The following is a 26,916-nucleotide window of genomic DNA, read 5'->3' on the forward strand; positions in this document are numbered from 1 at the left end:
AAGTTGATTATATTCATCTGACTGTATTAAAAATATTTATTAAAACAGAACCATCAAAAAATTGAGACAAATAGGATTAAAGAGTAAATATTTTTAATTGTCACAAATATAGCTCATTATTTTAATATTTTTCTAAGTTTTGGGTCACATTGGGAAGTGTCTTTTATTTCCTTTAGAAATTCTTTTCAGGAATAGTTCCCTTAAAGAAAGATATTTGATATGCTTTATCTCTTTAAGAATCTGTAAACAGAACAAGAGAGCATAAATATGAAAATTAACTAGTGATCACTGGCTATTCTACATGGTCATTAAAGCTCAAATTGTTCCTTTACCAGATGCCTTTTAGCCAGGCAGAAGCCCAACAGTTTACCTGATCATAAATATATTTATAACAAGTGACCATTATTCATTGAAAATTAGATATTTGTAAAGAAAATACAAGTAAAGCCTAACCAAAGAATCTTAACCAAAATAACTTCAATGTTGTGAATAGCCAAGTTTTTTGATTGCCTCATTGAGAGTATCTTAATATTCTTTTGGAGAAAGATTAAATCCCCTCTGATTTAAGAGCTGATAAATTTTAGTCCAAGACCAGGACATAACTTAGAGAACAAATAATTTGACAGTTAACAAGTTAGTTACTTACACTGTACAATGAAACCTTATTAATAAAATCTTAAGAAAATACTTCTGCCGTATATTTGACTATTCAGGTTACTTTGGCTTTCATGTTTGTAATTAATCTCTTTAGTTCACACCTAAAGAATGTATTTTTTTCCTATATATACCTTTTAAAGATAATATGTTCTTATTAGGAGGAAATAAAAAAGCTGAAAAAAGAACTGGAAAATTTTGATCCTTCATTTTTTGAAGAAATCGAAGATCTGAAGTATAATTACAAAGAAGAAGTGAAAAAAAATATTCTCTTAGAAGAGAAGTTAAAAAAGCTTTCTGAACAATTTGGAGTTGAATTAACTAGTCCTGTTGCTGCTTCTGAAGAGTTTGAAGATGAAGAGGAGGAAAATCCTGTTAATTTCCCATATACTAAGGGCCACCTCTAACTATAGTTTTATTTAACTGTTTATTAACTTTATAAGTTAAAATTCCATCTGGAAGTTCCATCTGGCAATCAGGCAAGTCTCTGACCTACATGATTTCCTTCCCAATACCTTGTACCTTTAACTAAATTGGAATTTTTAGTAAATAAAATTATACGAAAATTTCAACGTATTAGAAAAGTGTATTTTTGAAGTCTTTTGGGATAAGTTATATCTGTCAAATAGGCAATGAGCTATGGTATATTTTAAATTCCAGACGTTAAAAACTCACTTGCTGTTTCTCAATAAAATTTTGAATAGATATTTGCAGGTGGGAAATTCATTTCTTCAAATGCTAGAAGACATGATGCTATATTAGACAGTGAACAATAAATAGAAACTCAGATATTTTTACCTTCTAAACATGGCAGAGTATTCAATATTGAAATATAATAACAAAGAAGCTGGTTTTTAATTGCATTTCCAGTTTATACATTGAGTATTATATCTTTGAGCCTACCAAATTTCTGATTATCTATTTTTGAAAAGTGATTAAATAAACACTTAGCATCAAAGGCATACACATAATTGTTCAGATTCATGTTGATAATAACTGGTTTTGAATTCATATAGGTATCTGGGATTGGCCAGCATAAACCAAGATGGTGGCGATGGACCTGAAAAGGAAAAAAAAAAGGGCATTAGCTTTTAGCCTGTATTATCTTCATTCACTTACAAATTTTTTGAGTGCCTACTATCTCCCAGGCACTATTTAAGGCTCCATGTCATCTTACCCTTTTTTTTTTTCATAGCTGTTCTCCTGACATATTACATATTTACTTGCTTATTGTCTATCTTCCCCATTAGAATGTAAGCTTCATGAAGGCAGAGGCATTGTTTTGTTGACTCTTATTTCCAGCACCTGGAAACATGCCAGGAACATAATCAGGGGCTCCATAAAAATGTAATGAATAATAGAGTCTATTGCTGAGTGCAGAAGTTAGCCAATTCAAAAATGTGGGCAGAAGGCATTCTAACCAAAAGAAATATCATGTGATAGAATCGTGTTTTTGCTCTGGTTGCATTTAGTTAAGAACATATACAGCGTGGGTGTGTTTGGGAGATGGGGGTAAAGAGTTCTGGAAATTTGAGCAGGGGCCAGATCATGAAAAATCTTAATGTCACTGAACACCTTTATGCAGGGAAGTAGTATTCTCATTCATTTGTGAAGCACGGACAGGACAGGGATACGACTGAAAGATAACACTGAGGAGGGTGACAAAATAATTCAAGCATGAATCTTGTTTTAAATTAAAATCAACAGCCAGTTGGTTGGTAAGAAGTACACAGATGCAACAGATGAGAATCTTTTAGAACTGATAATTGGATGTAGGAAGTGATGGAGAGAGGGGTTAAAAATGATATCTAAGTTTTTGGCTTCAGTGAATTGTTTGGAGTTGGGGTTGGTCCAAACTGGACTAGGGTCCAGTTTTGAACATTACAAACTAGAACCTATGTGAAATCAAACAGACAAGTCCAGGAGACAGAAAGGGTGCAAAGGGTAAAAGAATTCATTCTGTATATATTAACTGTCACCTTGGCACTCTTTTAACTCAATGAATTCTATAATCAGGTACCTTTGAGAAATGCTGCGTTAAACTAAGTTATTAGTACAGATGTCTTAGAGAACACTAATGTTCAACATGAATTTCAATACAAGAAGGCAATACATAGTATGCAGGGTTTTCCGGACATTTTCATCACTTTAATTCTGAAACACATCTAGAAGAACCAACGCCCCACAGAATAAATACATATTGGGAAACACAACTTTATCATATAAAGATGGTGGCATGTGAGATGAAGAAATTAAATTACTGCAAATCAGAATTACTGCAATTTGTAGAGCATTTTAGTGCCACTTCTACTTTAAGAACATAAAATGACAATCCCACTAATTATTTTCTGCCGTTACCTTGATTAAACAGCCATCACTGCAGTGCCACACGATTCCTTCAATTTTACCCTCTCTGCAACCTTCAAACCAGGACAACAGATCATTGTGCTTCAAAGTAGGTAGATTTCTTATTTGAAATGCTCCATGTGGTATAAGAAGATGTAATGGATGCTTCTTGCTTCCTAACCCTAAAATTGTAAAACTTTGCCATTAGCCATACAGAAGTTTCAAAAAGAATGAGGAAATTTCTCCCTCCAAATTAAAAAAAGCCTCTAAAACACTGAGGAATAAATTTACCAAAAAGTTTAATTCCTTGAACAGAGACAAGTGCCCTCACTCAAAAGTCGGCACCTTATCCCATTAAAGCTAAATTCCACCTTTGTGTGCTCTATACCAGGAATTGGCAAACTATGACTAAACCCAGCCAGGTGCCTGTTTTTGTAAATTGTTTCAATGGAACACAGCCAACCCATTCACTTAAGTACTCTCTATGGCCTCTTTCAGAGATATGGCCCAAAAATCCTAAATATTTACTGTCTAGCCTTTTATAGAAAAGTCCACCAACTGCTGCTCTACACCATTAGCCACATTCAACTATCATTCAGTATTTACCAAACAGCCACGCTGTATCTGATAACTTGTATAATTACTGTCTTAGATTCTTTTCACCTGCCAATCAGTCTGCTTCTGATCTCTATACAGGATTTTGCTATTCCAGCTTTAATGACCTTGGGTCTGTCTTCATCCCTGGGTTAACAATACTCCATAGTGCCCTCAGGACTTGTACTCAGATCATCATGGTGTATATTCTAATGCTTGATATACTATCCATTGCTAATTCTTTTATTTACTTTACTCCTAGCTGTTAATTAATGCTAAACTAATTACCTAGCCATGAAAAGCAACCTAAGTGCCCATCAATAGATGAATGGATAAAGATATGGGGTGTGTGTACACACACACACACACACACACACACACACACAGAAAATGGAATATTAGCCATAAAAAAGAATGAAATCCTGCCAATTGCAACAACATGGATAGACCTAAAGGATATTATGCTAAATGAAAGAAGGAAAAGACAAATACTGTATGATTTCACTTATATATGGAATCTAAAAACCAAAACAAATAACTCAAGTTTATTAGTCATTTCTTTAGTGTGTATTTTTTTTCAGTTGAACCTAGGAAGTTTTCTTTAAAAATGACTACCGTAACTAAACAAGAAAAAGGCTTTACTCACCATATGGGTTTCCATTAATATTGGTTCCTATAAGCTCCAGTGTTTGTTCTAACAGATCTGAGAGTGGCACTGCACTAATTTCCAAAAGACCAGGATCATCAGAATGATGCCTCAGTACCAGGGCGATTTCAAATTCATAATTTACTACAGAGGAATGCCAGCAATACTGTTTGTTGTTTTTCTCCACTGGTACCCAACCTATCATTTAAAGAAAAAAGTGTTTTTTATTGCACTGTTTTTCTTTGGATTAAGACCTAAGGTAATTTTAATTTTTGTTGCAAATTTTCTGTATTTTCTGGATGTTCTATCACACATAGGTATCACTTTTAACATCAGTGGAAATATTAGCAGTTTTACTACTTTGTAAATCATAATCTTTTTCTTTAATCATAAGGTCTCATTCTTGATTCTGCTGAGGAATTAACCTGTTTGATTAGTCACTTCAGAGCACTCAGCATTCTTTTAATAGAAAATTCACATTTTCAATAAGAATTGAGCACCATTCTAAGACACAGCACCAAAACCTTTTCTTAAATTAAGTTTTCTCTCTACCTTCTCTCCAGTTTCAGGGACGACAGACAGATGCAAGTGTTCCGCAATTTACTGTATTGTTCCAGTATTTATTGAACAATTTATTGATTCTACATTTATTGAATGTTACTGCTACTCCCTTCCTAACTACTGATGGCAGATTAGGCTTCTTTGTTGTGGAGAATTCCTTACCAAAAAAAAAAAAAAAAAAGACAAACTAGGGCATAAACACTTTTATGACTGTCACATCTTTGGCATTCATTATTCACCCAGATTACTATAATAACCTCTTTGCTGATCTACTATCTCCCTTGTAATTCTATTTCAAGAATTTAAATTTAGTTCTGCTGTAGCTCTGCTTAATAATCATCTTCAGGATAAACTTCAAACTTCTTCAGATGGAATATAAACCCCTTTAAGATCTGAGCCCATTCCACATCTCCAGCCTCTACTTTTATAGCTTCAAGTGTCATACACTCTAAACATTCCAGCCACAATAAGGTGTTATTTAAAATTTCTCAAAGACTCCATGATCTCTCCCCTTCATGGGAGTTTGCCTAAGCTGACCTTCTCCCTTCCCTCGCCAACTAACTTCCTGGTTCTTAAGCTTCAGTTTCAATGTCCACTCTACTTAGAAGCCTCCTCTAACCACCACAGGTTGAACTAGGAGTTCTTCCTCTTTTCTCCATTTGTACCCTGTGTATTTCCTTTTAGTTCTTAAATCATACTATTATTGGTAGATTTTTCCTATTGTCTAAAAGATCATCAAGGATAAAGGTTCTGATCCTCCTCACTTTTGCATTACTAGAATCAAAGAGTACTTTGCACATTATAGGTTCTTTTAATCTGGAGTTATCCTTCTACTCAGCACACTTCTGCAAAATTTCCCCATCTCCAGAAAAACTACTGTGAGACACCTATTTTCACTTCCCTTCGAGACAGTCTTCTAGGATCTTTGCAAAACAATATACATATTGTTATCCTCAGTCTAAAAAGTAAAAAGCTTAATATCCCATTTCAGATTAGAACATACCGTCATCGTGACAACACTTCAAGGCTATTCCCACACTCAATGCTTTATTAATCTTCACAGACTACAGGTAGTAAACTGTCCACCTGAGAAAAGATTCTAAACTTGAGAGGACGTTCTTGATATGAAACATCTTTGGTATCATTAAACTTAAATTAGACTTAGAAAAGTTGTGCTATACAGATAAATACCATGAAGAACCATATTAAAATTAAGTTCTGTAATTTCCAATTGAATGTATAATAATACCAGGAATGTGTCCATTTTCATCAGGCATTGGATTCCCATTTAATTGTTCTATTTCCTTCGCTGGTATCCAGCACTCTGGAACAGGTTTGAAGTCCTCCTCAACATTCCAAAAAAATTCTAAAAGAGTTAAACAATCTTATGTGTGGCGATACTTTAAAAAAATACATATAACACTGAACAAATTCAAAGTGGGAACAGCTAATGAACCCCATAATGTCAGGTATCATATAATTAGTCTCCATTCACTACCACCACAATGTGACTACTCAGGGTTAAGGTACTAACACTTTAAATTTTCAATTTTGAACCCACCACTATCTGTAACAGTAGTAACAGTCTAACTAAAGCAACCAATGTTCCAGCATGTGTGATTTATGGTAAATTTTTAATGCACTATGAATATAAATATATAAAGATTATATGTATGAATCAGTGGATATATAACAATAAATGTATGTATCTACTGTAATAATTAAAAATATTAATAATCCTTTGAGATTTGTGCCTGATTTATAAAATTACCCATTTGTCTCTTAGGGAGACAAAACCAAATTGTGTCACTCATTATATATATATATATATGTGTGTGCGTAGATATATATATATATCTACACACACACAATAATTTGTATGTTTTAATAAAATGGACATGCTACAATGAAGAGTCACAGAAGTGTTAGGAAAATATTTTGAAATATTTTTCAAGAATATGCTTTTACATATAAAGATATTCAATTATAATTTTTTCTTTTCCCAAGGTGCTTAAATTGTAAAGAAGCATATAATATAAAGAACACCATAGCAAGAAATAAGCCAAAAATTTCAACTTAAATCATGTAAAGCTTTAAAAAAAAAAGAAAAAAAGGACCCACTAACCTTTAGAGTTTTGTTTTGAATGTAGAAAATTTTTAAACCTTTTCTCAGCTAGTTTGTTAGGTTTTCTATCTAGCCGAGCCCAAAGGTATGGCTGACCTAAAAAATAATGAAAGGAAAAAAAAAGTTTAAGAGGCAAACAATAAAATTTATCTTGAAAGACATTTCCGTATAAAATTTTTCAATAAACAGTAGGAGTCATCTCCTCTAAGAGAAGCAACCCAGAAGACAAAGGGAGATAAGCAGTATAACAGACATCCTACCTAACAGTACCTGATGTATAAGACTTAAGTCTTTGATTAGAGAGTGATGGGGATGAGATAAAAAACAAATGTGACTCTTTCATAAGGACATTCCACAGCCATATTTTATTAGAAACTAGCAATTGTGAGAAACCGAAGCTACCTCTATACTAAATGGAAACATAACCAGAAAATTGTATTCACACTTTCCCTGAAACCTATGTGCTATGAGGGTTAATTCCCAAAAATGTGGAGTGAGGCTAAACTGTTTTGCATGGCTCTGACCCCTGGGGTCAAGGCAAGGAACATTGATTGATAACAATGCTTTACAGTCAGGGATCTGAGAAGTTTCAGGGCAGGTGCCAGCACTCTTTATTGACAACAGTGAGGCTAATGAGTTGCACCTGGTCTCAGTGAGATTCCTGGAGGGCTGATGTTGAGGCTGGTTACTTAGCAGGAAGATACCTTCAGGGCCAGCAAAATATAAAAATCCCCAGCTGATACTCCATTTCAGATTCCCGGTTTCTGAGGTGTTCCCTGTCTATATCAGTGGTGGTCCCTGCTTTAAGAAAGTGTGTCCTGCCTGGATTTGTCAGGAAGGTGGGGGAGGAGTCGGGGCGGGACTTTCACCTGGTCTCACCATATGCTTTGCTGTGAGAGAGTCTTTGGTGTGACGCGCATCCTTTTAATGCCTTTGCTGCACTGCCTATCCTTTACCTGTAATAAACTGTGACTCTGCAAGCACTGTCACTCTGGGTTCTGTAAGTTTTCTTTAGCAATCCAATCTTGTTTAACTGCTACCATTATACATGATTACACATATGATGCCCACTGAAGTTTCTTAATATAAGTCTAAAAAAATCTTTTAGTTTCTTCAAACATATAAATCAGAGACTTATCTTAAAAATTATTGATTAAAGTTTGGTTTAGGCACTATATATTACTCATTAGCTATACCAATAAATAATATGAAGAACCAGATTAAAACTACATTGTCATTTCTATTGAATGGACCTTTTGTTCTTTTCACAATAAACATAAAAGAACGCATTGCACTCACACCCATTAAGATGGCTACTATCAAAAAAATAGAAAGAAACAAGTGTTGGTGAGGATATGGAGAAGCTGGAACCCTTCTGAAGTCCTGCTAGGAACGTAAATAATGCAGCTGCTACAGAAAACAGTATGACAGTTCCTCAAAAAATTTTAAAAAGAATTAGTATATGATCCAGCAATTCCATTTTTTGATACATACCCCGAAGAATTGAAAGCAGGGACTCAGATATTTGTACACCATGTTCATAGCACCACTGTTCCCAACAGCCAACAGATGGAAGCATCCCAAGTACACACTGATGGATGAATGGTATATACACACAATTATGTAGTATATACAAACTTGTGGTATATACATACAATGAAATATTATTCATCCTTTTATAAAGGAAGGAAATTCTGACATGTACTACAACATGGATGACTCTTGAGGACAATATGCTACGTGAAATAAGCCAGCCACAAAAAGACAACTACTGTTAAGACTCCACTTATATGAGTTACCTAGAGTAGTCAAAACCCTAGAGACAAAGTAGAATGGTGTCTGGAAGAAGGTGGGGATGCTGAGTTGTTTAATGGGTAGGAAGTTTCAGTTTTGCAAGATAAAAAAGAGTTCTGGAGATGGATGTGTCGATAGCACAAGGATAAGAACTGTACACACCACTGAACTGTACACTTAAAAATGGTTAACATGGTAAATTTTATGTCATATGTATTTTATCACAATTAAACATGAAAGAAGATGCACTTCAGAAGAGATTTCCTGATATAAAGAATGTGTTCAATATGCATTTAACTGTTCTATTTCTCTTGCTGGAATTGAGAGGTAATTTCACTATCCAGAAAAAAATCACAATTATTTCTCTCTTTTCAATGCATTTTTTTCCTTAACATAGTTGACAATTTCTATTTGAGTTTAAAGTACATTAAAATGAAATAAATTAGAGACATTGCCAATAGTAATAAAAACAATGGAATCAGCACTGGGACCAGTGGAATAAGAACAAGCTTTAGGGTCAGATAAACCCTATTACCAGTTGAGCCTTCATTAATTTTATGGTCTCGAACAAATTATTTACATTCTCTGAGCTTCAGTTTCCATTTCTGTGAAATGGAGAGGCTTATTGTGCAAATTAGAGATAACACATATAAAGCATTTATCATACTGTCTGGCCCTTAATGGGTATTAAGTAAATATTAGTTATCTTTCCTTCTTCCCCCAAGAGAAAGATACAATGATATAATAAATAAGTATAATGTACCAATTGTGATTTTATTATTTTCCTATTATACTTAGGTTTCCAAGGGTTTATGAAGAGCAATGCCCCATTTCAGATATATATAGTTTAAGTGACTAAGAAAAATAAGTAATATTTGTAGTACAGTTTTATATTACCTTTGTAAGTAGTAACATAACAACATGTTCCATCCACTTTTTCTGTTGGAATTGCACTGTGTATATCTGCATCTAATGCCTTGTGACTTATAGTTTCAGTTGCCAAAACTTTAAATGGCTTAAAAAAGAGAAAGAGAAAACTGGTTTAAGATAAATAGCCTCTATACCTTCGCACACACTCTTACCTGGAAGTTCTTAATTTCACTAGCTCTAAGGGATGATCACCAGTTTATCCTTCAAAATATTTCCCCTGTGAAGTTCTTACAAATCACCCACTCCCCTTCTATGCTATCACAGCAATACATGTTTTTCCACACAGATTTGTAATCAGAGTCGACTTGAACAACACAGGTTTGAACTGCATGAGACCACTTATACACAGATTTTTTTTTTCAATAGTAAATACCGCAGTACTACACATTCAAGGTTGGTTGAATCCTGGTTGCAGAGCCCTGGTTATGGAGGAAACTCGAATATGAGGGCCAACCACAAGTTATACTCGGATTTTCCACTGCTGTAGGATCCAAGCCCCTAACCCTGGCATTGCTCATGGGTCAACTGTATTCACATGTTTCTTTATCCACCATAATAAGCTTGACAACAGGAACCATGTCCTATGCAGAGCTACATCCCTAGCACAGGTGTTAAGTGTGTTCAGTCATTTACTTGACAATTATTTGCTAAATGCCTCCTATGGGTTAAGTATTGTCCTCAGCACTGGGATAGAGGTGAACAAAAAAGGACCTGCCTTTGGTGGAAGGTTCATTTTAAGGAGGGAGATGATAACAGCAACAAAATGTATAGTACAATGTTAGCTATGGTAAGTGCTGAGGAGAAAAACAAATGCGGACCCTTTCAGCTTTATCAGTAGTGAACTGTTTGCATATTTAACTTACGGTTTTTCTACTGTCAGGAAGACAAGCCAAGAGTACCAAGAATGGAGGAAAAGACATTTTCTAGGATTCCTACCAACTTTTTATCTGTAATTTATTTTCATTTATGAGAAAAGACTATGCCACTGTTTTAGTCTAAATTATCTGAAGTAATACTCACCTTACATAATGTGAAAAAACACTGTACAATATAAACATACTGGTGTGATAGGCTTAAGACTAAAAAATGAAGTACTGTTTCAGAGTCTGGCAAACTTAGGAAATTAGCCCCACTCTGGTACTGATTCAGTATTTTTAAGATAAAGCTGAATGGTTAGGGATTTATCAGTAACTTATAACATTGGTATCAGAGGATATCAATTTAACCTGTGACAGTAGGACCAAGGTTTGGCCCAATAGCTCTCCGCGTGTGTGTGTTTAAATTTATCAAAGATTCTAGGGAGGAGATGACTTTATGGAGTTTTTGATAAGAACAAATATCCCTTCCATAAGAATGAATTACCTACCACTCCATGCTACTGACATGTCCAAAGGACAGCATAAGATACCAAGGGGTACGCAGAGTTCTCCTTCTCTGTTACTTAAATCTTTAAACTCTGACTGGAAACAGAAGGCATGTGTGTATAAAAAGTAATAGCTAGTATCAACTGAGTGATCCTCTACAATTTCTTGGTAGGGGAAATCACTAGAATAAGTAAGCTGATGAAAGATTTCATAGAGAACTTCTGATCCCAAATTTTTAAAATCCTGAAAGTGATCCAGGCAGGGTGCGTAGCCTGAGCAGAGAGACAGGATTGTGCTTGCTATGTTCACAGGATGAAACAGACTTTGCTAGAACAGATATGTCATTTTAAGTAGGCACCTCTGTCACAAACACACATGGCATTTTTCACTACACTGAGCTCAGGCACCTCATTGTGGGCCTAAGAGGCACTTTACGACTGGGCCTGATTAATGAGAATCCTTGAATTGCAGTTAAGAATTTGAATGCTATGCTATAAACAACACTATAAGCTATACTTGACTGCAGAGGGACAAGAGAAGGGGCTTATTTTCCTGGTGGAGAGTGCTTTCACAAACTACTCGCCTCTCACCCAAACATACAAAGTTGAGAATCACAGCTAGAGCGAACCACTATTCAGGATGCCATTGTTTCGTATGAATTAAGTTTGTTAGGGCTTAAAAAATAAAATCTTGACAACTACTGCTACAGACATTTAGTAGTAACTGCAGGGTTTTGACTAGGAAAGAATAATGATGATCATTCTCAGCGGCAAGAAAGAACAATTTAGTGCAAAAGGGCGTAAAATATTAAGAACTATAATAGCAGTGGCAGTGAGACGTTATAAGGTAAAAAGCATCAAGGTAAATGGAAAGCTGGCATGAAATGACGCCAGGGTTTATCCAGTGCCTACCATGTGCCAGGTCCTAAAAACTGGGACTAGAAATAACACAGCAGTCTTGGCCTTAAAAGTCTTTTAGCCTGGGAGACAAGAAGGCCAGTGTGAACGACGTTAACAGGAAGTAGAGGTGGAGTCAAATGCACATGCTGATTTTGTATGATGAGTTGAAGCACCCAACCGGTAAGTGGTGATTTTGCTATCAAGGACTTTACTATGTATTAAAGAGTTATCCTGATACAGGATCATTCACCAGTATTTATTAAGGGCCCTCTCCATGTGTAAAACACGTTGCTGCCAGAATAGAAAACCTTGAGATGGAAACACCAAAATTAGAATCAAGTAGTTAATTACTGGTAACAATACACGAGGTCTGATCTTTAGTGACCTATTTAGGTTAGTTGTCAACACTGTCATCGGTTCCCAGGTTTGAACAGGTGAAGCAAGTCTTCTAAAATCTCCACTTTGACACCACACTCGTGAAAAGTAGGAAAGCTTGTTTTGCGGTGACTATACGACTACTTAAGGGACTTTCCTCAAAAGGTGGTAACCTAAGAAGAAAGGAACATTATTTAAGATGCGGGTTTTCAATTTCCATGCGATGGCAAGTTTGAATCGCCGGATCAGAAAAATTCTCCCGTAGATTCCCTCCCTTGCAACTAAGAAGGTACAAGAACCTGGAGCTCGGGGCGTAGAAGACCCGTACCCTAGACCGCCCCAGCGAAACCTGCAAACCGCCCCCGCCCCCAGTCTACAGGGCGGCTCCACCGCGCCTGGGAGCCCTCTCCGAGTTCAAACGCAGCCCGCGCCACGGGGAGCAGCCCACCCGCGGCCGCCCCGCGGGCCCCGCGCTCCTCGGTACCTGATGCTCCCTTTTGGTGGAAGGCTCCTCTTTCACCTCCGTCACAAACACACACGGCATTTTCCGCTGCACCGAGCCCAGGCGCCTCATGGTGGGTCCACAGGCAGTGCGAGTGGAAAGCGCGCTTGCGAACAGCGCCGGGTCCGTACCAGGACAACATCCACAGCAGTCAGCCGAGTTGCTCAAGCCACGCACGTTCCGCGCGCTGGCCCAACGGCCGCGCTCCCGCGTCCCCCGGCACCGAGGTGGGCCGGGACGCACGCCCGGAAGCGGCCTCCTGGCCGCGGAGCCTTCTGGAAGTTGTAGTGCGGAAGCAAAAGGTACCTCCGTGTGTGCTCTCGCGAGCGTCCCTCAGGGTTGTGATGACGTTGAAAACACGAAGATCCGTTTCTGGTGTGTGTGTGTATTAGTAGCCGATGATATTTATGAAAATTAAATGCTATGAAGTGATAAGTAATCAGTGATTTTACGTGGCGATTTAACACCATTTTGATGAAACCGATTTGCCTGTTCCCTTTAATATGTTCCTGGGAGAAGCACTGTAGAAGCTTAGAAATATCCGGAGACATCTCAAGGCGAAATGAAAAGTAATTTCCCTGGAAAAATGTTGGAAAACGCTACAATTAAAACATCTAGGACCCTCCCAAGAAAGAAATATTACCGTTTGTATTACGCCTCATTGTGCGGCATAATATGGTCAAAATTGGTTCTGGTGTCTTTTCCAGAGTGAATGCAAAGTGTAGCCTTAGACCAATCCAAAACCACACGAATACCAACATCCAGCTTTCAATCTCCATCTTTCATAGGAACCTCATTTACCTTAGTTAAGTATGAGCTCCAACAGAGTCCGAATGGCTTGAGTACTTGTCGTCAATCACCTGCAGAGGTAAAAACAGCTTTGACTTATTGTTCAAAAGAACTTTGGAGGGTAAGTAATGACAGTCAATGACTGAATAAAAATTAATAAATATTAAATATTTAGTAATAGTAGCCTTTCTATCTCATTGAAGCTAGTAGTCCCTAGTAGGAGAGTTTTGATTACTGCCATCTTTTATGTGTCTGGACAATGCCCAGGTCTCATTCCTATAATTGTCTTATCTGCAGGTATCAGACTGCCCAGCAGTTTCCTGATTTAGCCCTCATGAAATTAAACGACTATATCTCACTTGGAGTCATCCATGTATAAGGAAATTCCCAAAGAATAAAATAACCCTCCGAAAAATTCACTGGTGTTTGATTGCTGGATTCAGAGGGGAGGGATGGAAGAGATTTGCTGTATAAAAGTATTTACTTTCTCTTCTGCTATCTTTGATTTTCTCATAGGAAAAATAAATTAAATAAATAAATAAGGGGGTTAGGGGCGAAAACACCTGATGTGAGATCCTGGGACCAGAAACGTCTTAGCATTTTGTAGTCAAAAACCAGTGACTTTGTTCCTCCAGAAGAATCCTAAAAAGCAGCTTGTTTCATTGGTCTCAAGGAGACAACAATTAAATAACCGTCACAACTCTCAACTGTCATTTCCCAAACTGCCACAGTCTTTTAGTTCCAACATTCTATCATTTCTGAGAAAAGATCATCTTCCAAAACATTCCACTTGCTGTTTGAAAGTAGCAGCAAAGCTAACCATTTTTTAGGAAGCACTCTATTTCTAGTGCTTTGATTTCATCAGTGCCTGGAGCAAAGCTTCTGGCAGAAACAGGGGAGTCCAACGCAGGGGACAGCCACAGAACCCATTCACAGTTACAATCTGGACTCCTACTCTCTCTGATGGGTAGCAGCCGACCCCTTTGCCCGATTCTCATAAGTCTGAAGAGTCAGCAAGGAGTGACTACCAGCCCCAGTACTTAAAGTGGTGTTAACACAAACTGGAAGAAAGCCTTTTTTCTCTCATGTGTTAGTGTTCTGACACGAACCCAAAATGAAAGATTCAGTGCAGAGTGTACTCTGGCCAACACAGAAACACAGAATTTTCAGGCCTACCGTGAGCTGTGCAGGCAAATTTCTCATAACTCTTCTTTACCCATTACAGGGAGAAAAAATCGTCCTGGGTATAGTCATAGCTTTCCCTGAAAAACTAGAATGAATTTCACTACAGGAAAGGAGTGAAGAGAATAAGGAAAAGGTGTGTGTGGCGGGGGAGAGGAAGGGTAGAAAGAAAGGAAAAGAAAAGAGAGTTGGAAAAAAAGAAGAAATTAGAGTTCCAGGCATTCTAGACACTACCAAAATGCACAGATCTATTTACAATGGCAAAAAAAAAAAAATTCCCTTCTGGGTTTGATGTGTTTTTGCTGTTTCTAATGGAACATAATTGTTCAAAACTAACTTCAAGAGGTAAAAGCATTTCTTCAGGCTTTCCCCTGTGTAAAACATGGGTTCTCACAATGGCTTTAATCATGATGTTAATGTAATCATGCAACAATGGTGTTTGGTAACAGTATTTGAAAATAGTCCAATGCAGCTAAAAGTTCATAGGTGGAGAGGAAGTTTATCTGGAGGCAAAGACCACTTAAAGCTATTTCTTAGGGGTGTTTCTCCCAGTAACCTATGTGCTTAAGATGGGTACATTGTTATTCTAGAGTTAGAAGGTAGGGCAAAACAAAAGTTGAGATATTAGATTTTTCTATATATCATTGCTATTATTTCCAAGGTTTTAGTCAAGTCTTTGTTCTCTACTTGATTTACTTCTAATGCATAGTTCTTTTTATTATTTTCTTTTATTTACAGTTATAGGTGAATAACTCTTTTCTAAATTTTAGCTTATTTCCTAGATTTTTATCCTAAAGCAGTGTATTCAAAAAGTTCATACCAACTTAGTCTTTTTTACTTAACCAAAATGAAAATCTATATGTCTTGATCTTTTAAATTTACAATTAAAAGTACACTGCAATTTAAAAATATATTTTGATCTACTGTAATTTGTCTTCTCTATGGCATTTTCTAAGTTACCTTCTATGGATACTTTTATTAATTTCTGCTAGGTTCTAGTTCTTTTAGTAAAGATACTAAGATGAAGACCTCAGTAACTACTGACTGAAATGTCTCATTCTGGGAATCAGAGTACTTCATTTTGCTTTCAACAAATTCTCAAAATTTGCAAGCATTCTGGAATCTTTCTGCTATAGGAAGAAGCTATTCCCCTTTTAATGATGGATGAAGAGTAAATGGAATATAGCTACAAGATGAATAAGTAGTCCAATTTATTTTCAGGCATCTATTAAATATCACAATCTGAATGATTTTTTTCAAATCAGTGGATAGCGGTGAGTACATAATTAAATAATTTTACTTTTATCTTGAAATATAGATTAGTATATTTACCTATTTAAAAATTTTAGTTTTGTTTCCAAATCATGTATAGAAATAAGAGTTTAGAAAATATTTACTTGTGAAATACTTAATACTTCTTAATTATGAAAGTATGAACTAGTTTATGTTCCAATTTCAATCAGAACATTGAAGGATAAAACATACTATTTTATTTTTATTAGCTTTTTCTGGTCAATATACTAGAATTGAGTAAGAGAAATTACTGTACAGTATTCACTAAGGTAACCTAGCCTACAGTTAGATGTGAGGTCATTTATGATGAGCAAATAATGGATTAGGTAACAGTGAGCAAAATTCTGGAAGTTTGAGTTTGTGTGCTTATAGCAACCACTTTCAACATTTCTGCCAAGCTAGAGAAGGTATCTTCTAATTTAAATTTATTTAAGAATTATCTATTGTGTAATATACTGTCAACAGGAGATCAGTTTTAAAAATACTACTGATAGCCTGAAAGAGTGTGGAAGAGAAATTATTTTTCCCCGTACACACTCATAGTTCTTATATTTGCATTCCTGCAATTCTTATATTAAAAAACATAGGATTAGTAGCAAGAGAGTTGAAAATGGCAGAAGTTGGGAATGACTGCTATTTCTTTTTTAATTCCATATGCATAAAGGTAAATATTGTACAATTTACGGTACTTCACATGCTTAAGCTTTTTAGTAGAATGAAGGAAGATATGGCAATAATTTGCATTGCTGAATCAAAATTTACTATTTTCCCACAAAATACTTTATGTATTTAAAATCTGAAGTAAATCCGTATCATGTTTTTTTTTTGCGGTACGCGGGCCTCTCACCGTTGTGGCCTCTCCCGCTGCGGAGCACAGGCTCCGGACGCGCAGGCTCAGTGGCCACGGCTCACGGGCCCAGCCGCTCCGTGGCATGTGGGATCCTCCCGGACCGGGGCACAAACCCGTGTCCCCTGCATCGGCAGGTGGACTCTCAACCACTGCGCCACCAGGGAAGCCCCTTATCATGTATTTTTGATATATTGAATTTCTCTGATAAAATCTGGGATAACTTAAAATTGTTTGAAACTACCCTTCTATATGCCAGTTATATGCCCCTGGCTTTTTAGTCCTCAGTGTGGCACTTTTGTCTATATTATGGCTCCTTGAAACATCAAATTCCTAATATTGAAACATTATATGATACATTGTACTGTTTTGGTTAATGTGATTCCAGTCATATAAATTCGAATAAATTCAGGTCACTATCAAACAGTTAAATAAATCTAATTTACCCCCTATTTTGAAATTTATTAACGAAATTACTGAATTTTCCCCTGTCAAAGTAACAGCAAATAATATTATGGAAAAAGGAAAAGAAAGTAATACAAACAAATTGGCCAAACATGAATTGAAGTTTATAAAGTTAAAATGGGAAAAAATATTTAATCTAAGTGATTAGGATTAATGGATCTCAATGAAACCAAATAAGAAATGTAGAAATTCAGAGTTTGGAGCTTCATGTTCATATCAGAATGAACCCAGTGAAAGACATGCTGTGTCTGGTTTAAAGCATTTCATCTCTGCTAGGACAACTGAATGGAGTCAACTTGAGTGTAAGAGCGAGATCTACTTCTCTTACCTGTTACTTTAAGATTAAACCCTAGGTTGATAAGAAATAATAGAACTTATGTTCCATGTGGGCAGAGAGTTTTGTCTATTTCACTGCTGTATCCTCAAATACTTAGTAAGTTCTCAATAAATAAATGAAAAAATAAAAAAAATAATAGCAATGACAATACTTTATCTCCCATAATTTTTACAACAATCTGTGAGGAGGGCGCTTTATTCCCTTTTTACAGGTGAGGAAACTGAGGCACAGAGAGGGTGAGTAACAGATTGACTTTCTGATTATGGGCAAAATAGAGTTCAAATACCAGTTTATCTGGTTCCTGCCTACTATCCTGGACTACGAGACCTACAGATCCACCTTAAAAGGGAGAGAGACTGAAGACAGAGAGTAAGAGGGTGGGAAAAAAAATAAGGAACAACCCTGAAACACGTGTCTAAAAAAGGGATGAGTTTAATAGGATATTTTTATTCTATGTTACCCACCCTCTGCCCCAAAAGCCAATGACCTGAAGTTTTCCCAATTGTGGATCTATGTGTAAAAGATACAAAATAAAAAAATAGCAGCCCTTTAAAATAATCCATATCTGCTTTTGTTGGGATATAATGATGTAAATGTGTAAATGTATAGACACAATTGTAGACCAAGGGCATATAGCATATACGTGTAACATAGCACATTGTACCAGTTATTAAAAATTCCACAATAATATAAAGTTTAAGCTCCATTCACTTTCCCTATATAAATACACTTAGTATCTCCATAAAGTAAGAAAACAATTATCTAATAAAAGATATGATTAATAGAGATCATCTCTACAATTAGAATATGGATGATGATTCTTAAAAAAAAAATTCTGGCTTTCTTAACAAAGAAAAATTAGATCCTTCTGTCATTGGATTGTGATTAAGAGTGTCACTGATCTTTTGTATGTATATCCTTAGTGAGCCATATGGATTAACTGATAACAAGAAGGAGAATTTTATCAGTGACTCATGGCGTGTTGTACTATTTAATCATTAGATTATCTTGTGTCTTTCATTAAAATTAGACTGCTTTGCTAGAATTTAGACTTTATGGCATTGTATTTGTAGTATTTTTTAAAATTTTAATTTGATCTCCTCATATTTTCTTTAGTTGATTAGTAATCCGTTGTTAAACACTAACATTCATATATTGAGTTTTCTACACTGTTTACTTTTTCCTTTTAGGGTTCCCAGTGCCGATTCCGACACTGTGAAGAGGCCCTTGGCAGTGACACTGTGTGCTCATTATGGAGAGAAGGAAAATGTTTAGATCCACTTTGCAGATTTAGACACATGGAAATGCAGGTAGAATTACTCAGCATCATCGTGTTTGTTAAAAGCATCTCCCTTCGATAATACTGAACTATACTCTTACAACACAATTGAGAAGAAATGATTTTTCCTTCCATTACTTAATTTTAGGCATTTTGCACTTTGCTCGCTTAGAAACACTCAAAGCCTAGAAACACACGTGATCTTAAATCGGCAATTGCAGTAGTTTTTGTCACATTGTGTTGTGTTGTAGCACATTGTATTTATTGTGAATATGGCATCTGATCATTACATTTCCCCCACCTCCTTTGTCTAGCAAAACTGCAGCATTTCATGCTTCTGGGAAACTCAGCCTCTTGGATGTGTGAAGATCAGTTGTATCTTTTATCACAGCAAACCTCGAAATATCAATGGATTATTTTTGCCACCAAGTAGCAGTGAGTATTTTTTTTGAATAACACGGATATACCATATTATAATCTGGTTTTGGAGTAGCAGCATAGAATGACACGTTAAATAAAGTATGAAAGGTGAGTAATGCAGTTTAACAGCCACTGAATGATTTGTGATGGTTCTATCAAGAATCATGAGATGAAGCTTAGAATGAGCCATCAAGTAGCCAACAAAAATGTAGTGAACAAAGAGCAAGTCAAACTTTCTCTGTGTTTCTAAAGTGGATTTATTCATCTGAAAAGTGAGAGGACTACTGACCTCACTAGGTAGAGGGGAACTGTCTCAGCAAATCATCGCACAACTGGCCTCACCGTTGTGCCCTTATCTCATAGGTGGGGAGAGCAAGGGCATGCTCTGGTTTGCACACTTCTGCTTCTAGAAGAACAGCTCGATGCGTGGTTCTTCCTAAGACTTCATTTGTGGATAAAATGCAATCCCATTGTTGCAGAGTAAGCATGAGTGGCATACTTCAATCCAGCTAAATGACACTGAGGTTCTACTATGTGATGAACCTTAAACTAGGTTCTGGGAAGGGGATAGGGAAGACACCATGCCCTATAACAGTGAATGGCAAGAACCTTGCTTAAGAAATTGGGATTGTCAGGTTTCCCTGGTGCTATAGCTGTGCCACTCTCCTGCTGTAGCCACCATATTTCTTACGATGGAATTATTCTAGAAATGAGTTTACAGAATATCAGTCTTTTGGATTTGAAAACGTGGCTTCAGATAATCCTTGGCAAATGAATGACTAAAAATTATGTTTCTTTGTTATAGTCTTCTGGAAAACTCTGATCTCATAGCATTCATTATACATGTGGTACCTTGATCAATGTTTTTCTTCACTAGACTGTAAACATCACAAGGATGGGGATCATAACTAGTTTCCTTACCAATGCTTTGCACAATGTCTGGAGCACAGATGCTCAATAAAATTGGATGTATGGATAGATGGATGGGGATAGATAGATAACTACTGAAGGTAACCTACTGGGATGAAAGTTATTACACTTACTAAGTGGTTAACTTGATCCCATTGTTTTACATCTAGTGTGATTTTATTTCATGAGGACATTGTACTAAATTCCCTATATCTAGTGTAATAGTTTGCTTCCTAAAGGTCTATGGATAAAATTGCTATCTTTCAAACTAATTCTTTTAGGACTAGAGGAAAACAAACACTCCATCTCTGGGCAAAGGAAAGGTAGAGTGTCTGTGTAACAGTTATTGGGCTCCCCACTATAAGACATGCCCTGGGCTAAGTTCTGTAGGGATACATTTTATTATTCTCATTTATTAGGCATAGAATCTGGACATCAAAAATAAATTCTAGCTTTTCTGGAAGTCTCAGTTTCTTCAACATGTGTCAAAACTGCTCCTGGCTTTGGAATAAGGTTTCCTCTCTCTCAATAGGGTCAAAACCAGATCCATGCACTGGGACCAAATCCTTCCCCTAGCCATTCTACCTCCATCATGAGAGGGGATAAGCAGGCTTCATAGGCTGCTAATACCCTACTTCCTCAAACCTCCTTTCATCTGTCTACAGGGAACAAATCCACTTATGTGTTTTGAATTCACCAGGACTAATTTTATTCTGCCCTGTATTCCAGTTTATGTCAATTTCCCTAGGGGGAAAAAAAATACTCCTGTGTGTTTCTCCTTTATTCTCACACTAGTACCATACTCACAACACTTCTGACACCATACAAGTGGGTTTTTTCCCACACCAATCAATTCTCTGTGACATTAGCTGGGTGTCCTATAATTTAATTCAATTCTGACACTAACCCGAGTTTGCACACATCCCACAGATTAATGGCTGTATCCCCAAAGATTACCTTACACTTTTCATATTAATTGCAAGTAGAAAGTCCCTAGGTTACCCACAGCCTCTGTCTAACTTGGGTACAAATTGGAGGTTTCCATGATCTCTCTCCCTGGATTAAATAATTTGCTAGACAGCTCAAAGAACTCAGGGAAACGCTTCCTTATCTTTACCAGTTTATTGTAATAGACGATGCCATAGAGGATGGCATCCTCTACTGTAATAGAGGATGTTCATCACACAGATGAACAACCAGATGAAGAGGCACATAAGGTGAGGTCTGGAAGGGTCTGAGCACAGGAACTTCTGTCCCTGTGGAGTTGGGGTGTGCCACCGTCCAGTACGTGGATGTGTTCATCAACCTGGAAGCTCTCTGAATTCCATACTTTTGGGATGTTTATGGAGGCTTCGTCAGGTAAGCATGATTGATTATTAAACTAACCTCTAGCCCCTCTCCCCTTCCTGGACAGGGGGGCAGGGCTGAGAGTTCTAAGCTTCTAATGCTGGCTTGGTCTTTCTGGTGACAAACCCTACTCATGAAGCTACCAGGAGCCCACCCAGAGTCACCTCATTAGAACAAAGGACACTCCCATCACTGAGGAAACTCTAAGGGATTTTCAAGTTCTGTGTCAGGAACCCGGGTCAAAGGCCAAATATTAGAACAAAAGATGTGCCCAGTGCTCCTTTTACTTAGGAAATCACGAAGGTTTTAGGAACTCTGTGCCAGGAACTGGGGGCAGAGACCAATGTATTTTCTATTATTTCACATCAGTCAAAAACCCCATCTTTCAAATGACTCACTCCTCTCCCTATTTGGCCCCTTTCATCCACTCCTCCCCAAACTTAATTATCAACAGAATTCTTTTTCAACTTCTTCCCTGAACTTTCCCTTTGTCTTCATAGTCGAATGTAAGCGTCACTCCCCACTCCTTCTCCAGCAGCACTCTCCAAGTGGTGGCTGTTTTTATCCCCAGTTCTCAAGTACCACTTGATTTGGAGATGACGTAGAAGGTTTCCTTGGGTCCTATTGCCAATTTCAGATTGTTCTCTATCACTTCTCCTTAAAACCATCCAGTTTGTATCTCATGCCATTATCCCCCCTCGGCGTTGCTGTTCTTTTTGCTTTTGTCTACATCTGTCCACATCCTTCCTCCCCATTTTTCAGAAGTATGAACTCCTGGCTCATAGTCAGTCTAACTGTACTCCTGTGTCAATTCTTGGTGATTCCAATATGTAAGTATGTGATCTACCACCCTAGCCTCTCAGTTCCTCGAACTCAATTCCTCCACTGAGCTTACCCTTCCCCATCTCAGTCATTCTCTCAGTTATACTCTAAATCCTAATTGCCAGCCTTTCTTCCTCTGGAGGAAATGGCCTGGGCTGTATTATGGGACAGGCCAACTGATGGGTACAGTGGTAGGGTGTCACTTTTGATCTTTTGTAGTTTCTATTAAACTTGAACTGAGGGAAAAAAATCTCCTTTGTCTTAATCCATCCTCTTACAAGCTACCACCCCATTTTTTTCTTTCTCTTTGTAGCAGTTCTCAAAATAGTTATCCTTGACTTGGTATTATCAAATCCTCCCCACCTATTCTCTCTTAATCCCATGTAAATCATCCTTTTCAGCCTCTTTCACCATTGATATACAAATTATTAAATCCAGTGGTCAATTTTCAGTCCTTCCATAACTGGAACCATTAGCAGCATTTGACAGACTTGATCACTCCTCCCTCATTGATATAATTTCCTTATCTAGCTTCCAAGACCCTGTACCTCTTTGTTTTACTCCTATCTACCTAGTATTCTGTTTTTGCTCTCCCTCACTGGTTTTTCCTCTTTTCCCCATCCTCTTACATGAGGTATGTTCTAGGAGTTAGTTCTTTGTTCTCTTTTCTTCTCTGCCTACTCCCTTGGTAATCTCATCCAGTCTCATGCCTTTGATTATGATCCACATGTAAATTACTCCTAAATTTACATATCTATTCCAGACCTCTCTCTTGAACTTCAAAGATCCTTATATTCAACTTTTCACTTGGGCTCTTAACTTGAGTAGATATTTCCCACTTAACACATTCAAAACTCAACTCACAATTTTACTCCTATATCCCCAAACCTGCTATATCCATGGGCTTTCTATCTTGGTTTAATGGCAGTTCTATCCTTCAGGTCAACTGAATCATCCTCAAACTCTGTTTCTCTCATATCCCACATCCAATCCATACAGAAATCCTGTTAACGCTACTGTATTTAATATATCCAAAATCCGTCTTTTCTCACTATTTCTACTATTCCCACCTTGGGCCAAAACACAGACATCATTTCTTGACTGGATTACTGCAATAGCTTAAATGGTTTTCCTACTTTAACTCTTGTCCCTCTATGTCTGTTCAAAGCACAGTCAGTGATAATCTTATGCATAAATCAGACATCACCCCTCCAATTGGTTTTCATTTCATTCAGAGTAAAATCAGAGTCCTGACAAAGGCCTAAATGACTGTACTTGATGTGGTGCCCTGTTTCCTCTCTGAATTTATCTCCTGCAGCTGTTCTACTTGCTCACTCTGCTCCAACCATACCAGTTTCCCTGCTTCTCCTTGCTAGTAGGCTCCTGCTTCAAGGGCTTTGCATGAAACGCCCTTCTCTCAACAGCTTTATGGTAAACTCCTTTACCTTTTCAAGCCCTTACTCAAATATCATCTGTTAATGAGGTCTACCCTGAATACTCTGTTTGAAATGTGGCAGCCTTCCCACTTCCTCTCTACACATTCTTCCTGGCCTTGCTCTGCTTTCTTTTGCCATTTCCCTTATTTTCTCAGATAAAATATAATTTATTTCTTCACTACATCTATTGTTTGTTGTCTGATTCCTCCCTATAGAATGAACATAAGAGTAGGAATCTTTATTTTGTTTACTGATGAATCCCAATGAAACATAGGTACATAGTACTACCTTTCACATAGTGGCTAATTCTATCCCAGGAAGTCCAGAAAAGTATTTATTCATGTTAAGCAGGTAAATATTTTTTCTCTGCCCAGACAGATGTCTGTGCTCTAGGAAATAGGATTCAATTTCCAGACTGGAGGAAACTACAAAGCTCATTTGAATTATGTGTTGAACCTACTGCATCATCTGTTCATTCTAAAAATATTTCAGTACCTCAGAAGGTATAATTTGATCTTTTGTAGACCTAATATTTCCTAAAATATTTCCAGGGACATTTACCTACCAAGGTTCATATTAACCAAAACCGGGAAAATAAATCATCTCACCTTAGGCAAAAATTAAATTACAAAGTTATATCTTTATTTTAAAATCTACCTTTATGTTTCAATAGGTGCATGTGATCAGGGTGGGATTAATGACGATTTTTTGGTAGTGAAATATAACTATTGTTTCATACATAGCATTATGCAATTCACATGTAAGTTTGTAGCCAGTTAAAATAAGATAAAATTTACGCATTTAAATGTGTAATCTGTGAAAATTTCTAGGGCCTCTGATCAAGGAATTAGGACCCATCACGTGGTCCATATTAAGTAGGTGAGTTGGAGCCACAGCAATGCTATCTAAATTACCAGCTGTGCTCTTCCAGAATGAGGTGTTTGCCAAAAGCAATTTCCCATTAGTTGATTTGCCATTGTCTGTTATCTTTAAGCACTCAGTTCAATACTTGAGTCCTGCATTTTTTGTCTGGGAATATAAAACTGCCAGTTAGTCTTTTTGCAATTTAAACTTTAATCTGCTAACAAATTTAAAAAGGTTTTGGACTCTTGAAAAAGATTTCATTTAGGGACGTCCCTGGTGGTCCAGTGGCTAAGACTCCATGCTCCCAATGCCAGGGACCTGGGTTTGATCCCTCATCAGGGAACTAGATCCCACATGCCACAACTAAGAGTTTGAACGCACAGCTAAAGATTCCGCATGCCACAACTAAAAAAAAAAAAAGATCCCACATGTCGCAACTAAAAAAAAAAAAGATTCTGCATGCCAAACTAAAAGATCCCACACGCCGCAACTAAAGATCCTGCATGACGCAATGAAGATCCTGCACGCGGCAACGAAGATCTCGCATGCTGCAACCAAGACCCATCACAGCCAAAAAAAAGATTTCATTTAACTGTTGCTAAACCAGATATTTTCAAAAGAGGCCTAATCCTTCTGGTGATCATCTCCAAGTTTAAAAGCAAATAGGTGTCAAATTTAAATATAATAAAAATAAAATAGGATAAATTAAAATCTAAATTCACTATAAGAACAAGACTCCACATTATGGAGACTTATAGTCATTCACTTATCTCTTTAATACATTTCTTTAGGATTGAGTTGTCATTGCAATTATTATTGATATATAATTTATTAAAATAACATAATTACATTACAAACTTAGATAAATAATTACTGCACATAAAATTAGAATTTTATTGGAAAAGTATATAAACTATGAAAAATAATGAAATAGAAATTCTAGAGTTGAACAATAACCAAAATGACAAATTATTAGACGGGTTCAACTGCAGATTTAAGCTGACATAAGAAAGAATCAGTAAACTAAAGATAGATCAGTGGACATCATATAGTCTGAAAAAGGTATAGAATTGAAAAGAAAAGTATTTGGTAGAATTTGCCTGTGAAGCCATCTGGTCCTGGACTTTTGTTTGTTGGGAGTTTTTAAATCACAGATTCAATTTCAATACGTGTAATTGGTCTGTTCACATTTTCCATTTCTTCCTGGTTCAGTCTTGGTAGATTGTACCTTTCTAAGAATTTGTCCATTTCTTCTAGGTTGTGCATTTTATTGGCATATAGCTGCTTGTAGTAGTCTCTTACGGTCCTTTGTATTTCTGTGGTGTCAGTTGTAACTTCTCCTTTTTAATTTCTAATTCTATTGATTTGGGCCCTCTCCCTTTATTTATACAATGGAATATTAGTCAGCCATAAAAAAAGAATGAAATAATGCCATTTGCAGCAACATGGATGGACCTAGAGATTATCATCCTAAATGAAGTAAGCCAGACGTAGAAGACAAATATCATATGATATTACTTATCTGTGGAATCCAAAAAATAAAAGGGGGGCAGAGATACAAATGAACTTGTATGCAAAACAGAAATAGATGCACAGACATAGAAAACAAATTTATGGTTACCAAAGGAGAAAGGGGGAGGGGGAGGGATAAATTAGGAGTTTGGGATTAACATATACACACTACTATATATAAAACAGATAACCAACAAGGACCCTACTGTATAGCACAGGGAACTATACTCAATATTTTATAATAACCTATAAAGGAAAAGAATCTGAAAAAAAGAGAAGTATATGTATGTATAACTGAATCACTTTGCTGTACATGTGAAACTAACACAACATTGTAAATCAATTTTACTTCAATTAAAAAAAAGAAAAAGAAAGATGAACAGAACCTCAGAGAAATGTGGGACATGCATACTGGGAGTACCAGAATGAGAGGAGGGAAAATAGAAAAAAATATTCAAAGAAATAATGGCTGAAAACTTCCCAAATTTGATGAAAATTATTAATCTGCATATCCAAGAAGCGCAACAAATGCTAAGTAGAATAAACCCAAAGACAGACACATCTAGACACATCATAGTTAAAAGAGTAAATGCCAAAACAAAAGCAAATTCTGGAAAGAAGCAA

General features: G+C 36.7%; 3 protein-coding genes across 20 annotated transcripts in view; 2 read left to right on the forward strand and 1 right to left on the reverse strand.

Annotated features, from left to right (window-relative positions):
• Positions 1-1,355, forward strand: part of CEP290 (centrosomal protein 290) — a 97,794-nt gene extending 96,439 nt beyond the window's left edge. For all 8 annotated transcript variants that reach the window (XM_032644616.1, XM_032644619.1, XM_032644617.1 and 5 more), the window contains one exon: positions 816-1,355. In XM_032644616.1, the coding sequence (XP_032500507.1) occupies positions 816-1,061 (246 nt within the window). In that variant the 3' untranslated portion in view covers positions 1,062-1,355. The remainder of the gene's footprint in view (positions 1-815) is intronic.
• Positions 1,356-1,487: 132 nt separating this feature from the next.
• Positions 1,488-13,040, reverse strand: C10H12orf29 (chromosome 10 C12orf29 homolog). 9 transcript variants are annotated; one of them, XM_032644627.1, is made up of 9 exons: positions 12,773-13,039; positions 12,299-12,461; positions 9,618-9,735; positions 8,421-8,517; positions 6,927-7,022; positions 6,051-6,167; positions 4,241-4,438; positions 3,013-3,182; positions 1,488-1,714 (listed from the first exon to the last, which is right to left on the reverse strand). In XM_032644627.1, the coding sequence occupies exons 3-9, from the start codon at positions 9,687-9,689 to the stop codon at positions 1,526-1,528; spliced, it is 939 nt and encodes a 312-aa protein (XP_032500518.1). In that variant the 5' UTR covers positions 9,690-9,735; positions 12,299-12,461; positions 12,773-13,039; the 3' UTR covers positions 1,488-1,525. The 9 variants fall into 9 exon arrangements, 7 of the variants coding, with proteins under 7 accessions (XP_032500518.1, XP_032500519.1, XP_032500517.1 ...); XR_004351671.1 differs by adding an exon at positions 1,832-1,959 and having other exon boundaries at positions 9,618-13,040; XM_032644628.1 differs by lacking the exon at positions 12,299-12,461.
• A 3,342-nt stretch (positions 13,041-16,382) lies between these two features.
• The window catches only part of C10H12orf50 (chromosome 10 C12orf50 homolog), a 34,323-nt gene continuing 23,789 nt past the window's right edge, over positions 16,383-26,916 (forward strand). For 2 of the 3 annotated variants that reach the window (XM_032646331.1, XM_032646332.1), the window contains exons 1-3: positions 16,402-16,461; positions 18,894-19,013; positions 19,297-19,417. In XM_032646331.1, coding sequence (XP_032502222.1) covers positions 19,002-19,013; positions 19,297-19,417 — 133 coding nt within the window. In that variant the 5' untranslated portion in view covers positions 16,402-16,461; positions 18,894-19,001. Of the gene's footprint in view, positions 16,462-18,893; positions 19,014-19,296; positions 19,418-26,916 lie in introns of all 3 variants that reach the window. The other variant, XM_032646333.1, reaches the window with a different exon arrangement.

Source organism: Phocoena sinus, chromosome 10 (genome assembly GCF_008692025.1).
Source record: "Phocoena sinus isolate mPhoSin1 chromosome 10, mPhoSin1.pri, whole genome shotgun sequence".
Classification (NCBI taxonomy): domain Eukaryota; kingdom Metazoa; phylum Chordata; class Mammalia; order Artiodactyla; family Phocoenidae; genus Phocoena; species Phocoena sinus.